The sequence below is a fragment of the Nipponia nippon genome, unplaced genomic scaffold (genome assembly GCF_047370975.1).
Source record: "Nipponia nippon isolate SJK-2023a ecotype South Korea unplaced genomic scaffold, ASM4737097v1 scaffold_6, whole genome shotgun sequence".
NCBI classification, from domain to species: domain Eukaryota; kingdom Metazoa; phylum Chordata; class Aves; order Pelecaniformes; family Threskiornithidae; genus Nipponia; species Nipponia nippon.
In genome coordinates, this window is record NW_028262380.1 from 10,671,719 (window position 1) to 10,686,177 (window position 14,459).

Sequence of the window (14,459 nt, forward strand, 5' to 3'; positions counted from 1 at the left end):
TCTCTCTTCCGTGGCAAGAAGCTTAAAACCAAACAAAACTTTGGAACACCTTGTTTCTGTCTCTGTGCCCGAAGCTGAAGGGGAACAGACCTCTTACAAAGGCTTTATGCCCAGTGAATATCCGAGCTCTTCTATCAGGAGCGCTCACCATCACCTTGCTTTGCTCTCTCTGTCCTAGGGACACTTAGGTAAACTAACTGTGCCATTGTCTGTCCGTCCGCTAGAGACCCAGCCGGACCAGACCGACAAAGATGACAGTGATGCTGCAACTTTCAAGCAAACCCTCCCAGATCTCACCCCTGATGAGCCTTCAGAAGCACTCGGCTTCCCTCCCTTGGGAAAGGAGGAAGGGAGATGTGATGAGGATGTGCCCAAAAGCCCAACGGAATCACCTGCGGTGGAAACTAAGGAGCCCCCCTCTCGACCCGCTGAAGAGCCGGTGACACCAACCGCTGAGGAGGGGACAGCAGCCGAGGCAGGCAGCGATGAATCCCCAGGGAAGTCCCCATCGAAAAAGAAAAAGAAGTTTCGCACTCCTTCCTTCCTGAAGAAGAGCAAAAAGAAGAGTGACTCCTAAAGGCCACACGCACTGCAGAACCACTGTCATATTTTAAAATTCATTAACCACTAGAATGTACCAGATCGTACCGAGTGTTTTGTCTTATTGCGTAAATGAATGCAGCAAGTAATCCAACCAGCCCCTCGAGTTGTGGCTTGATTGTTTAAGGTTATAACCAGAAGCTAATGTCCAAAAGGTGCTAATCCTCTGTTTTCAGCAGCTGCCACAGATCTGATCCCTAATTCGTAATCAAAGGTAAATGACTTCCATGTGGAAGGCATGGCATCGCTGTTTTTAATTTAAAGCATGCACTGCTTTACAAAAGAATAAAAAAAAATTCACAATTGGAAATAAAGCACACGCTGCTTACCAGAAGAAGTGTTCTTTTCCAATATTCTGCTCCAGGTCACAAGTAAATTTCTTCTTCACTGACTGTGAGAGAGGATGCTTTTGCCCCGGTGATGCGGAGGGGGAGGTGTTCCTGAACTGACCCGTAAACTTCTGCAAGCTTGTGATTCCCGGTCACGTCGTAGTCAGGCTTTGCGGCCGTCCGTTCCTTCCTCGCTTTCTCCCCTCTGGCTATTGTAACAAACTGAAGGTGTTCCTCACTCTGTTTTACTTTATAACTGGCACTTGAAATCACCTGCGATGTCTAGGACTGAAATAGCTGTGGTGTGTTCGCTCCTGTTGTGTGTTGAAAGAGCCCAGTCTTTTATTTTTTTCCTAGTGAACACAGTGTAAGGGAAGTCTGTCTTTCAGCCTCGCCTCCCTAGGAATCCTGTGGCAATTTGGCCGTTAAAAAGTAACTGTATTAAAAGTATTTCAGAAGTTCTCCAGCTGGCGGGGTGGAGCGTGGGCATTTTGGGCCTTAGCACAGGGGGGTTTTCACCCTCTTAAACCCCTGGGGCGCCCACGCCAACCCTCTTTGTGGCCTTTTGTCTTTGTTCCTTCCCATGGTAAACACGTAAATGCGTTACACCGACTATTTAACCTTTTTTTGTATTAATTATTTTCACTTACAAAAACCGGCATTTCTTTAATTTTGTTGTTGTTTTTGCCAGCAGTAAAGTACAGAAATCCCACGTAACCTTAAAGGCGTATTTTCACCGTTTGCTATAAATGGTTGTTTAATATGTAGCATGGTAAAGAAAATCACTTTCACCACTGCCCTCGCTCTTTCCCAGTTAGGGCTGTGCTTCCGCCTGTCACATACACGTAGCTTGAGATCAGAGAGGGAAAGCTTGCAAGAATTCTGCAGAAACGCGCCATGGCCCCAGCCGTCGGCGGGGGAGGCGGGGAGCCTTTCCGCTCCCGCGGGTGGCGTTGCGGGCGTTCGCAGCGCGAACTCCTCGGGAGGCCTGCGCGGGAGGGGAGAGGCGCGGGCTCACAGCCAGCGGCTGCACCGAAACAGAACTGGGCCGCAACCTTTTAGGACGCTGTTATGAGATAGCAGCAAACGAATGCCTTACGTTGACGCAGCAGAAAGCAGCGAGCGAGAGGCGGGTTGAGCGGCTGGGCGCAGCCGTGGCTGAGCGAGGCCGAGGTCGGGGCGGGAGGCGCCGGCACCCGGGGCCAGGCAGCAGCTGAAGAGCGGGAGAGCTGCCCGGTGGCGGGGGCAAAGGCGCCTGCGGCGGGGCCGAGCACCTCAGGACCGCGTGGCACGGGTGGCTTTCAGCTTGTACTTTAACCCTCTGTGTCCTCCGTACACTAGGAAGCGTACAATACTTATTTTGCTAAGTTGTGTTTTATTGCAGGGTCGTAATTAAATGACTAATTGCTATATGTTTCAGTTCTTTAACCGAGTCCCTCCATTTATCTTGACCACATATGCAATGACTCTTAATTTCTAATTTTGTAGTTTGTTCTTTTAATTCTTTGTATTACAATATGAAATGTAGTCATGTATGGTATGGTTACACACTTCGGGGCAGAATACAGTCCTGTATTTTTCTTTCTTTCTTGTATCATTAAGTTCTACTCACAAATAAAACTCTTTAAAAAAAAAAAAAATCATGCTCTGCTTTCAAAACTTGTATGGTTTTATTCTACAGCTGTAGCCTGTTGGATTTAATTTGCTCCATTTTTTTTTTAATGCTTAATGTGTTTGATTAATGGTCGCTTTAATGTGTTCTCAGCAAATACCCAAACTGGCCACTGCAGGGCTTCCCTGGAGGCAGAACCTGCTGGAGGCCGCCTTCCTGCCCACCCTGGCCTTCGGCCAGCACCCTGGGTCGTCAGCGGGCGGCTCGGCTCCCCGCAGGGGCCCTGCACCCCGTGTTTGGTTTAGAGGGGTGCAACAGCGTGTCATTAACAGACTGGGGGAGTGGGTGGTGTAGCAGTTTATTTGTAATGTAAAAACAACAGTGCTTGGTCATCAAAAAACATCACGCAGTATTAGAAATATAAAACATCTCTCAAAATTCAGTTGTATAAAACCAGTCCAGCTGCGCCAAAGTACCGGTCAGGCTCGGGAAGCCTTTGGTCACGTTTCGAGGCGGTTGGCAGGGCTTTCCCCAGGCCCACTGAGCCTTGTGGGATCTCATGACAATGGTCCAGGGGGACTGCTCTCTGCCAGCCAAAACCGGCCCGGCCCGCGCCGATGGCGAAGGGAGAGGAGCAGAGGAGAGCTCTGTGCATGTGACAGGGCGGCGTTCAACCGCGCTCGAGGGTGAGCTGGGATTGCACTGCGCCGCGTTGCGGTCACCCCTCTCTGCGTGGCTGATGATCTTAATGCTTTACTCAACTGTTTTGTGTTGGGTTTTGTTTTGTTTCGTTTTCTGTTGCAAACGAGCGGAGCTGGCCGGGAGGCCGTCTGAAACAGAACTGCTTGTGGTGGGCTGTGAGAAACCTGGAGTCTGTTGTTGTTGGAAATGGTGATCGCATAGCCCCTTCCCGAAGATCAAAATCCTCCTCGTCCTATCCGATCCCAGGCAGGTGCCAGGAGCGGGGTCTCGCAGAGGTCCGGGGGAGGCGGTGGTGGTTCTGCGGTTACCCCCTACTCCTCCTTTGTCCGCTGGTTCACAGAGCCAAGCAAAAGGAGGGGGAGGAGGAAGAAAGCTCCGCAGACAGTGAAGCAAACCTCGGCTCCTGCCAGCCAGTAAACTGCAAGGGAAGCAGGAGGGAGCGGGTTAGCGTGCCTGTCCTCGCGGCCGCGTGAACGCCTTCAAAGCCGCGGCTCTGGCCACCCACTGCTGCAGCCGGGGAACACACAACTACCCCGTCTTGCACTGCGCATCCTGGCTGGTGCACGAGCTACAAAGGGGAGGCAGCTCGCAGCACTGCTGGTTCTCTTCCCAGCGAACAGCATGTTAGAGGCGGTTATTTTACACAGGCATTTTCATTCTTGCCGGCAGGGCACCGGGGAAGCTCCTATTCGGGCATTTGGCTTTCGCCACAAGGCAACTCGCGCTCTGCCCCAGCGCCTCCCCCGCGGCTGCTCCTGGCGCTGCCCATGCCGCTCTTGGCATCGGCCTCCCTGCGTGAAACGCTCAGGAATCCAATGCCAGAAACAGGTTCTGGCTGTGCTTGAACTCAACCTTAGGGCCGAGTTCAAGCTCGGACTTGCTGCATGGCTGCTCCCCTTTACCCTATAATGGCCTGGGGGAACCGAACCCCACCCAGGGGGTACCTGTGCTCCTTAGGCACAGTCTAGGCTTGGCCTTAGCCAGGGCCACTAGGCACTGCACACCAAACCTCCCTGAGCACCGGGGCGGTAGTAGACTGTGAGCTCTTTCATCTGGTTTATAGGTTACAGCTACTTCTAATGCTGAAAAGTCCTTTACTGCACATGATGGGCTGTCCCTACTTAATTTGCATCACGTGGGGCTGCAGCTTCATGAGATGCGGGGAACCAGCTACCACAGCACAGGAGACCTTGATTTCACCGACTCCTGCTCCCCCGGCGCAGTGCGGCCCCTCAGCAGGCGGGGTTACTTGCTGAAATGGCTAACAATAAGCCCAGCAAAGGCAAGGGCTCCTGGCCAGCCTCCGGCTCCCGCTGCGCGCTGGGGCCAGGCCCGCTGCGGTGCTCCTCTGCCCGCACAGCCCCAGGCAGGGCTGGGTTAGCTTGATGCTGTTGCTGGAGTTTTTGAAGTCGGGCAATACCTGCCCTAGTTTAAAAAGGCTCATACAAGCAGAGATTAACTCCTCCACGAGGCTTTCGTTGGTGCTAACAAGGACCACATCCCCCCCGGTGCAGCTCTCAGGGGCACCACTTCTGCGGAGACACCTTTATGGCTCTGAAGGGGCCCGTGCCGCGCTCCTGCTGCTGGCCCACCCGGGCTGCGGGGGCCCAGCGCGATGCCGTGCGTTGGCAAAGGCAGGAAGGAGCACGAGGCCGCGCTCACCTGTAGCTGACAGGATCGGTCCCAGGGCTCTGGCGAGGGCGCCCAGGCTCCGCAGGATCCCCATGACTCGCCCCTTCTGGCTGGCAGAGCCTGTGGGAGCAGAGAGCCGTTACCAGGGCGGAGGTTTTTGCTCAGGGCAGGGCGCTGCTGGAGCTGTTACGGCCCTGTTCTTTTGGAGGAATTTCCCACACGCATCTCCCCCTCCTTTCGTGTCACAGTCACTGCCCAAGCTGCCTTTCTTTCCCCTCCAGCCAGATAAAGGCGACTGCCTCACTGAAAAAACACCAGGGCTTGACAAGAGTGCTTGTGCACGGACAGCTTGTAGCGCGCTCTCCCCACCACCCCAAAAAAACCCAACAAAAAAAATCTTTACATCGTACACAGGATTTGCTGGGGAGGCAGAGGTGTATAATAAATACAGACACATGGGTGCAAGTTAAATAAGAGCAACATAAAAGTGACATTAATGAGCAAAGCTGCCTTACTTTTTCACCTCCGCGAGCACTGTAGTGCTGGCAACCAACTGAACCAGAGCTAAAGAAAGAACTGTGTCATCCACAGATGGCAACACAGCTACAACTGCTTTGCAAGGTTACGTAGCAACCAGCGCCACAACCCTGGAGGGTTTCAGAAGGTTCTTCAGAAGCTCTTTTCTAAGGAATCGGGAAGAAATGATGTTACTGCTGGCAGCAATGGCTGGTGTCTCTTTCAGAGAAGCCAGCCCGTTCCCTGCTCAGGGCTGCTTGTGGCCTTTGCCCACTGGCCCCCACCTTTTTAATCGTAATCAGAAATAAGGTTGCTGCAGTTTCCCCATTGCGTTGGGACAAGCTGCGTTACACAGTACAAAATTAAGCATGATTCTGTTGGTTGCGCTGAACAGATCGTTGCTGTTTGTTAGCTCTGAAACGATCCATCGTGGAGCACTGACCGTTTTCAGAAACAGGTACAAGTCAGTTTTGGGTGTTCCTGTGCTCCCTTGCGGGATGTTTCTGCATTTCCCAGGGCCAGGGTCTTGTTTTCCTACCCCCAGCAGCCCCCTTGGCTTCCCTTCTCTGCAGGGAAGGGGCTGAAGCTGGTAACACAGCTGGTTTGCCTCCCCCCAGCAAGGCACGGTGCGGCCAGAGGGTACCTGCAGCCCTGGATCGCTGGCCGTGCTGAGAAAGGGCAGCACGCACGTGACGGGGAGGGCGGTTTGCTAGGCTTTAGCCTCGCTCCTGCAGGGCTGGTTATCGCTTCAGGGTGACATAGGTACAACACGGAGGAGCAGGTCGCTGTAACACTTAGCATTTCTGCTCTCCTTGTTAGTGCATTTGGGGGGAAAGAGGCCTTTTATAAAGCCAAGCAGCAGGCAGAGTCACCGGGCCAGCATTCAGAGCCGAGGTGGACCTACGCCACGAGCATTCCTGTTGATGCATCGCTAAACTTGAGGTCAATTCTGTATTTGAGCCAAGCCTCTGCAAAGGTCAGTTATGTGGCCAAGGGCTGCCGCTCAAAGCCGGAAAGAAACTCACCATAGCCTGACACCACTGCTGACAGACACGGGATAACGATGGCCGCAGCTGGAAAAATCCACAAAACGTCAATGAGCAGCGGAGAGCTCAAAACAGTTACAAGAGCAATAGTGAAAAACAAGAGGCCCAAACTCCTTACTACCGCAGAGAAATATGCTGAGCTCTGGGGCACTGCACCAACAACGAATCATCAGGTTTAATCCAGTTCAATAACGAAAACACCCCCTCAAAGCCAACCTGCACGAAAAGCCCAGAGCCACGAGTGCTCCGAGCAGATGTTTCACATTAGCGTCTCTCATTCCGTGAGCCCCCGGGAAAGGGGCGGAGAGGTCACATCAGCTCACTGGTAGTTTTCCAGATCCCTGTGGTCTTGTCAGGTGGAGCAGGGAAAGGGAATCGCCCATATTTCAAACGGACAATGAGGGGGCTGTACATGGAATCACACTGTCCCCATGCATACAGCTTTACTCTACTCATGGATGAAAGAGGCAGCTACGTTCTGTCTTGGGAAATAAGTCAAGTCCAAGAAGAAGAGGTTACAAAATTTTTGGACACGAAAGCCAAGAGCTGTTCAGCAATCACTGCCCTCTTACTGAAATAGGGGCCTTTTCTGCCAAGAAGGAATTTAAGCATACAAAGCAGAATCTTTTCTGGGAAGGAAAGGACAACTGGAGAGCAGGAGCAGTAGACGTTGCCTTAACTGCTGGCGCCCTAACTCCTGGGGCAGAGGGAGGAGGAGAGGGGGAAAAGAGGCCCCTCCAGAGGCATTTCTAGCTGGCTTGACTGGGGAAGAGATGGGGTCTTCTGCCCAGGTATGGAGCCCAGGAACACGAGGCTCCTAACTTAGAAGCACAGTTAGACAAAATGAACACCTCCTCTCGCCCCTCCTCACCGAGCGGGCTTTCAAAAGCAAGCTAATCTATAGATACGATGTAGATTTTGAAACTTGTCAAACACACAGCTGTCCTTAGACAAGCAAGCTACTAAATAGATGCATTTTGTAGTTTGCAGTTTACGCTTAAATCAAGCTGTATCATGCGAAAGAGAAGTCTTCTACTTTCGTAATTGGTCATATTTGAAGCTTCTTAAATATAGTTAGCAGCTTTGGGAATATCTGAAATCTCTTTTCAGACAGGCACTTCAGTAAATGAATCCAACTTCATTCATAATTTTTTCCCTGAATAACAGCTTAAATTGGCAGAATATTATTTATGTAAACACCCAAACATCTTTGAAAACCACCTGCACTGATCGAGAACCATAGGCGGAGTTTTGCTCCCTCCCCGAGCCAGCAGCTCGGAACGCGAGAGCAGCGCGGTGTCCAGCCGGCGCAGCCCCATGCCACAACGTTCAGGGCAACGCTGGTTTACCCTCACTCTCGCTCCGCCTGAACATGCACGGCTCGTCAGCCTGTTGCCTAAGAAATAATGCAGCCACCACAGAAATGCAAAGACATGCTGTCTCCCTTCTTTGCCTGAGCTGAGCTATTTAGTGAATATTTTGCTTCTAGTTCTGATGAGAGGGGGGAAAAAAAACACCCTCAGGAGCTCCCCAGTGAGACAGGACAACAGGAGCACTGGGGATGCTTCCAAATATCACCCTGGCAACTTCCTGTGATACAAACAGCATCAGAAAAGAAACAGACACTATTTCTTCCATATTTTAAAAACAGAAACATCAACTTTCTGTTACTCATAGTTTGAAATTAGAAGTGCATCTTTTTTAACGGGGTGAATAAATACATGAAGAAAAGTTATTTGTGCTTAGCTTTCAGTGCATTTTGAATAGCTCACCGAAGGAGTACAGCAACAGTCCAACACTCAGCATGGTGACATTTGCAGCCCATCCAATTAACAAGAAAGCTGGAATCAGCAACATAATAGCCTGCAAAATGAATGAGTCACACGGTTACATTTAAGCCCTGCTTGTTAAAGCCGAACTCTAGGTGTCCTGCCGGTTCTCTTCCACTGATGGCACTACATGAAGTTAGAAGCAGAAAGCCCTTTCTTCCCAAGTAGACATTTCAAATTCACCTGGATGGCCACACGTCAGCACCATTTACTTTTCTGTTCTCTCTCGCTATCCCATGATTGCAGACCACATGCGGGCTGGAGTCACCTGCAACATAGGCTGTAGGTATCCCCCCACCCACTTCCCACAGCTGAGGAAAAATGGATTTTTGCAGTTCTCTATCTATTGGGTTTTGGTGTTATTTTCTCTTGTTCTGTGTTAAACTGGACAGAAATCTAGGTTTAATTCTTTATCTCCTGAGCTGGCATGGGAGATCAGAAAGCTTGTGTGCAAGAGGACTACAACTCCTCTGCTTGTTCTCAGCAGTATGGACTGATTTTAAGGGCTACATCAAACCCTTTTGAGCCTTCAGAGTCCACACTTCTGGAGCCAAGAAGAAAAAATCTGGGGGAGAATGGCATTTGAAATTCAAACCCAAAAAGAAAAAACATTCTTCATCTCCTCCAAGAGCTTGGACTTCAGTTCCCCTGTCATCTCTCCCTCACAGAGCTTTCACAGAAAAGACAGGTTAGTTAAGATCTGCTGCGCAGTTCACAGAAGAGGGTATTCACTCCCACCCAATGTCTCATTTTGCAGATTCCGTTATAAATGAGCTATTGTAATCACAGTGCTGAGAGGCCACATTTGCCGTATGATCCAGATTCACAAACACATTACCAGAATAACTTCAGCCAAAGGAGGACCTCCCACAAAAGCCACTCAAGCCACGTACATCCAGAGAAAGAGCGCCCCGGGGCCAGCAGGTTTCTGCACAGTGCACATGGGTGTTTATGAGAAGCAACCAGCCCAGACCAACAAAACCAAGTGAGTATTTCTAGGTAACTATGCTTCTCAGTGCAGGGAAGAGGAAGGAGTATAAAAATTAGTGGGGCAAACCACAGTTTGCAGAAACTGCAGTGCAGTGACAGCAAACACAGCAGGCCGGCAGAGCACATGGCTGAAGCTGATGCAGAGGATAAAGCCACATTAGCACAGCAGCCTGAGTTTTCTTTCACGGGGAAATGCTTCCTGTGTGACACAACAAACGTGCCATTAACATCTGCCTGCCAGGGAGCGGGGTGGAGATGGTTTCACCAGCAGAAACAAGTTTAAGAAAAGCTGAATCAATTCACTGGAATGCAGTGCAGTTTGGTAATTTTTTGTACCCTGCCACCATTGGAAGTATAATAAATTGATGGAGGCTTTAACAGTCTAAGCATACCTATTACCGAGCAGCCAACAAAAGTTCAGAAACACTTGAAACCTGCTTTGTTTAGTGCCATGCACAAAGGCAAATGACAAAACATATCTACTTGTCTCACAGCTGTATAAGCTGCAGCGAACTGGTCCCTGTCATCCCAGCAGAATACCATCATCATCTCTATCAAGAAATAGGCAAGCAAAACAAAGAAATGCACGCTTTTGCCAGTGAAACTTCTGTCTGAAACTGGTACATGCTATTGTTACATGTAATATTGACGATCAGCAATCGAAGACTGGAGGTAGAATCTATTTCCCCCCACCCACCAGTGAAATATACTCTAGGGAAAGCCTGTCAAGCATGGAGATGGCCAGACTGATGATGTCCCTGAAAATAATTTGCCAGAAACAGAGATCAGCTCTGAAGCAGCTTTAGTAGTTTCAATGTCTGCACTGCAAGAGAAATCACTGAAACAAAGCATACTCTTCACAACATTTTACCTAGCTTGCACAGACAGACACACTGTTCTCATTCCCTACTGCAGTTATATATGAAGAACTCAACGTTTCCATAATATCGTAGCTGATATGGTAAGAAATGGCTCTAATGTTCCAAAGTTTAGTTAGACTGATAAATGCCCAACAACCAGGGTCTTGAGAAGTCATTTAGCTGGATTAATGAGACAGAAATTTATTTCGAATTGATGAGTACAGGTTATAGCCTCCAACTACCTTTCATTGCACTTTAGATTGAAAATTAACATATCAGATTTGTGGGAGAAAAGAAAAAGAATACTTTTTTTTACCCTTTTTACAGCTCTGATTTCATTTCCCGGCTTGATTCGGCGAGCGTAGCCTCCCTGGATCACAGCCATTGTTATTCCAATAAAGAAAAACATCTTGCCCTGCTGCATGCTAGAAGGGAGGCAAAAACACAGATTATGGAGTCACGCACAGAGCATTCCACCCTGGGATTCACAGGTTCAGCGTAGACCCTTTCCTGAACCACAGAGAGAAAATGCTTTTTCGTATTCTCATGAGTAGTGCAAAGTTCTTAATAGGCTGACATTAGTTTCCATGGCAGGCAGACAGCAAGAAGATAAACCTCTGAGGTCTTACGTAGAGATAGGGCAGCTGCTGCCAAACGCTGCACTCATTTCTAGACCGCTCTGATGCAGTTTAGTTGATTCTAGGGTGGCCCACAAAGAGTCAACACATTAATTACCCTGTGCCATGGAATTCTGTGCCATATGCACAGGAGTTGTTGGTTTCCAAGGAACAAGTGTTCTGCTTTCTCACAACCATTGCCACCACTCATGCAGAGTTTGATTAAGGTCACCAAGGCACAACATGGGCACTGGCATGGCGGTGATCATGTATTGTACCGGGAAGCTTGCAACATCACTCCCTCCACCCTTAAATATTTCTTCAAATCTCCCTTTCACCTCGCTTACCTACTAAACTACGTGGATATTCTCAACTAAAGCTCTCACCTCCATAACAAGCTTGTTTGCCACACAGCCTGTGCTGTTGGCATGAAGTTGTATATCTCCCTACATGGCTATCCTGAAAGGACTGTGCAGAAGCAAGCTTAATACACTAGAAAACCTTTCCTTGACACACACGTATTAGTTGAGCCACGAACTGTAATGAAAGACAGACAGGGAAAGATGAGACAAACCCCTGAGAATTACTCAAAGGGAAGAACACACATAAGGAATCAAGCTGCAAGACCATGTTCCTGGCTGGAAATCTTCCTATGAGCTGGCAGGAAAAGTATTTCAAGCTGAGCTGCTGTTAGTGGATTCTGTTCTCTTTCTTCTCTAGTGTTTGACTAAAGGAAATTAAACTCCGTGATGTAATGACTGTACACCCTATGCAATGCAAAACTCTGACAAGCAAATATAATCACATAGCTATCCCTCCATCCTTTGCCTTTTCGAGCTTCAAGGTTTGTCCTGACACTGAAGAACTCTTCTGGGCTAGAAAAGAAAAGGTTTTATTATAATCAATACAAGCAGCCCAGCTATACATATTTCAGACGCTTTAATTTAATCTTGTGTATTGATTTTCTCTAGAGTATCTTGTGTATTAATTTTTCTACTAAAAGTTGTAGATCCAATGAGTATTTCCTTTCATGATAAACGGTGTGCCTTTATTTTCTTAAATTCTTCCCACAAAGCCAAACTATCACTGAACGCAGCGGTTGCTTTCTGAGTATTTTTACTAACCTCATAAAGCCTCTCTTGAAAATAAATGAAGAGACCTTACATCAAGATTTTGGAAAATACCCCAGACAAAATATACAACATTTATCTACTAAGTGTGCTATACCTGCTGAAGTGGAATCGCTGGTGAGTGAGAAAGCTCAGTGTATACTCCAAGCCGGAAAACAGGAAGAGGTACAGGAAATAAACCAGGCCCAAGATTTTGAGATTCTGAAGATCTAAACAAACAAAAAGCAAACAAAAAAACACCAAGGGTGGGGGGGAAGGGGGAAGAGATAGAGAAATACAGCGGTGTTTTTCAAACATAGCTTTAGAATATAACAACAATAGTAGAGCAACATTTATCAACTGCACAGGGAAAAGTTCTCACCTCAGATGCTCACTTTAAATATCCATACCAGACATGCCATAAAATGACTTCTGCCCACTACCTCCCTTCCTATGAGGAGAGCCAAAAGGGCTAGGGGTCACTAATCACTCTCTGGGTGACCCTGGTCTCACTCACCCAGTCCAGCCCCTCTGCCTCACACTGACACCCCCACCTACACTGGGATTTACTTCCTTATTTTTAAGCAATACCTGCATTCCACCTAATACCTTGATGCTGCTCTCAGGATGATATTGGCTAAAGCAGAGCATCCCTTTTTCTGAAAATGGTCTGTGACAGATTACCTTGTTTTTCTGCCAACGCAGGGTTTAACAAGTTTTCTCCAAAGTGGCAAATACTACTCTATTCCTGATGCAGCAGCAAGGAGGACTGAATGGCAAGTTGGTGTACCTGGCAAACACTGACTCATTTTGTACGGCTTAAATAATTTCATACAGAGAAACGGCCAGCTCAAATCCCACATCTCCGAGTCCTGAATTAAGAAATAAAATTCCAGTCTGAAGTTTCCTGGATTGCAGCTTGGACAAGCAAACTCACATCTCCCTTACTCATGCCTTCATCTATCTTTTTAAATCACTTCACTTACTGCAGCCTACCCCGTACTGCAGCCAGTGCCTGAAGAAAAAGCAAGTAGCAAGCCAGAAATCTCCAAAACATTAATCTTTAAAACCTTCTTTTGGGAATAACAGGACGAGCATCCAAGGGAACTTGCAATTCCCTGTTCGTAAGTTAGTAAGGTGGGTTTTAAGTGAGTGAACAGAGTGCTGCTTCTGAAATGGTTTGGGTAAAGTTTTCACTTAGAAACCACTGCCACATACAAAAAGACATACAATACTACTATAAAAAGCCAGCTAACACTTACTCTCCTTCGAAGGGGATTCCTTTCCTCGGCTGACTGCAGAGAACTGAAATAAAGCCAAAGGACTGAGCAAGTCAACTGCTGCCTGAAATCCAGATGTCACAGAAGAGACCTGATCAGAGAAAGAGAGAGGTTTATTTAAAAACCTGATGTAATAACTACCACAAGGAATTGACAATAACAGTCAAATGTGCTTCTACACCTACACAAATCATCTGAGATGAAACAAGGCAACTGTCACTGGTGTTTGAGTGACCCCCAATAACATCCCAGACTTCCTGATCACAGAACTGGCTCCAGCACTGTAACGAGAAGGTAGGGCACTGACAGCAGCTTTCACTGAAGACAGATTCTTCCCTGGGTTCTTAAAAAGCAGAAGAGGCTCATTCTCCACAGTCTTAAAGGTGGCTTTATTTGGTTCACTTTTTGCATCATCCCTCATGTCCAATGAATATTTACTGGGAAAATAATGGCACATCTGCCTGCAAGCTCATGCGAAGCTGGGGATTTGCTTGTGTGCTACAGGTCTGAGACCAGTATGGGCAGCACATCAAACAACAGTCTGTTTTGGTACTGGTTGTTCTTTTAGCCAGCCAGTGACACCTCCTGGGGAAGAAAAGGAAAGTATAATTTTAAAGAGATTCCTTGGAGAAATTTTAGAGAGATTTCTAGAGACATTCTGCCCAGCCACACTGTGTGGCTTTTTGAAGAGGAAAATTTATTTTGTAGCACTTCTGGTCCTTGTACTCCATACATCTCAACCGAATTCTGCATCTAGTGGCACTCTCCCTGCTCTTTATCAACAGGAGCTTAGGAGACGCCTATTCTTTCATCTATAGGGAATTTAATTTTTTAATTTTTTTATTTTTTATTCTAAGATATAGGAAATTAAAGAAAATACTAATGAAGAAATAATGTCTAAATTCTTAAGAAAACAACTCCTTTTAAAGTAGGAGAATTTAGACTGTCACTTTACACGACAGTCACAGGAAGAGATAAGACAGACTAGAGAATCCTGAATAATCATACTTAGTATTTCACATCTTCAAAGCACTGCACAGACTTTATCTGATGAGCTTCCTTCTCTTCCCAGATAGGGAGGGAGGGAGCTATTATCCCCTTGAGGGCAGAGATTAAAGGTCAAATTATCAGTGGAACTTAATCTCAGAGTATGACCTGAAGACACATAAGGACTGGATTTAATAAAGCTGTAAACAAATCAACATTCAATACGGTATTAACATGACCCCTGTCTTGTTTTGATAGTCAGAGCTTCTGGGTATCTGACAGCAGAGCTCTGAACAGCAACCAGTTCAATATACCAGGCTGGTTTTGTATAAAGCCATAAAGCTGCTGAT

The 14,459-nt window shown here is 47.6% G+C and overlaps 2 protein-coding genes across 17 annotated transcripts in view; one reads left to right on the forward strand and one right to left on the reverse strand.

The window, feature by feature from the left end:
* Nucleotides 1-2,539, forward strand: part of ADD1 (adducin 1) — a 67,021-nt gene extending 64,482 nt beyond the window's left edge. For 2 of the 14 annotated variants that reach the window (XM_087737648.1, XM_087737646.1), the window contains one exon: nucleotides 225-2,535. In XM_087737648.1, the coding sequence (XP_087593774.1) occupies nucleotides 225-577 (353 nt within the window). In that variant the 3' untranslated portion in view covers nucleotides 578-2,535. Of the gene's footprint in view, nucleotides 1-178 lie in introns of all 14 variants that reach the window. The other 12 variants (XM_087737650.1, XM_087737651.1, XM_087737652.1 and 9 more) reach the window with 9 other exon arrangements.
* Nucleotides 2,540-2,628: 89 nt separating this feature from the next.
* SLC75A1 (solute carrier family 75 member 1) overlaps nucleotides 2,629-14,459 on the reverse strand; it is a 30,037-nt gene continuing 18,206 nt past the window's right edge. For 2 of the 3 annotated variants that reach the window (XM_087737666.1, XM_087737667.1), the window contains exons 7-13: nucleotides 13,105-13,213; nucleotides 11,961-12,072; nucleotides 10,433-10,541; nucleotides 8,210-8,300; nucleotides 6,417-6,464; nucleotides 4,906-4,995; nucleotides 3,413-3,661 (exon numbers count right to left, since the gene is read on the reverse strand). In XM_087737666.1, the coding sequence (XP_087593792.1) occupies nucleotides 3,555-3,661; nucleotides 4,906-4,995; nucleotides 6,417-6,464; nucleotides 8,210-8,300; nucleotides 10,433-10,541; nucleotides 11,961-12,072; nucleotides 13,105-13,213 (666 nt within the window). In that variant the 3' untranslated portion in view covers nucleotides 3,413-3,554. Of the gene's footprint in view, nucleotides 3,662-4,905; nucleotides 4,996-6,416; nucleotides 6,465-8,209; nucleotides 8,301-10,432; nucleotides 10,542-11,960; nucleotides 12,073-13,104; nucleotides 13,214-14,459 lie in introns of all 3 variants that reach the window. The other variant, XM_087737665.1, reaches the window with a different exon arrangement.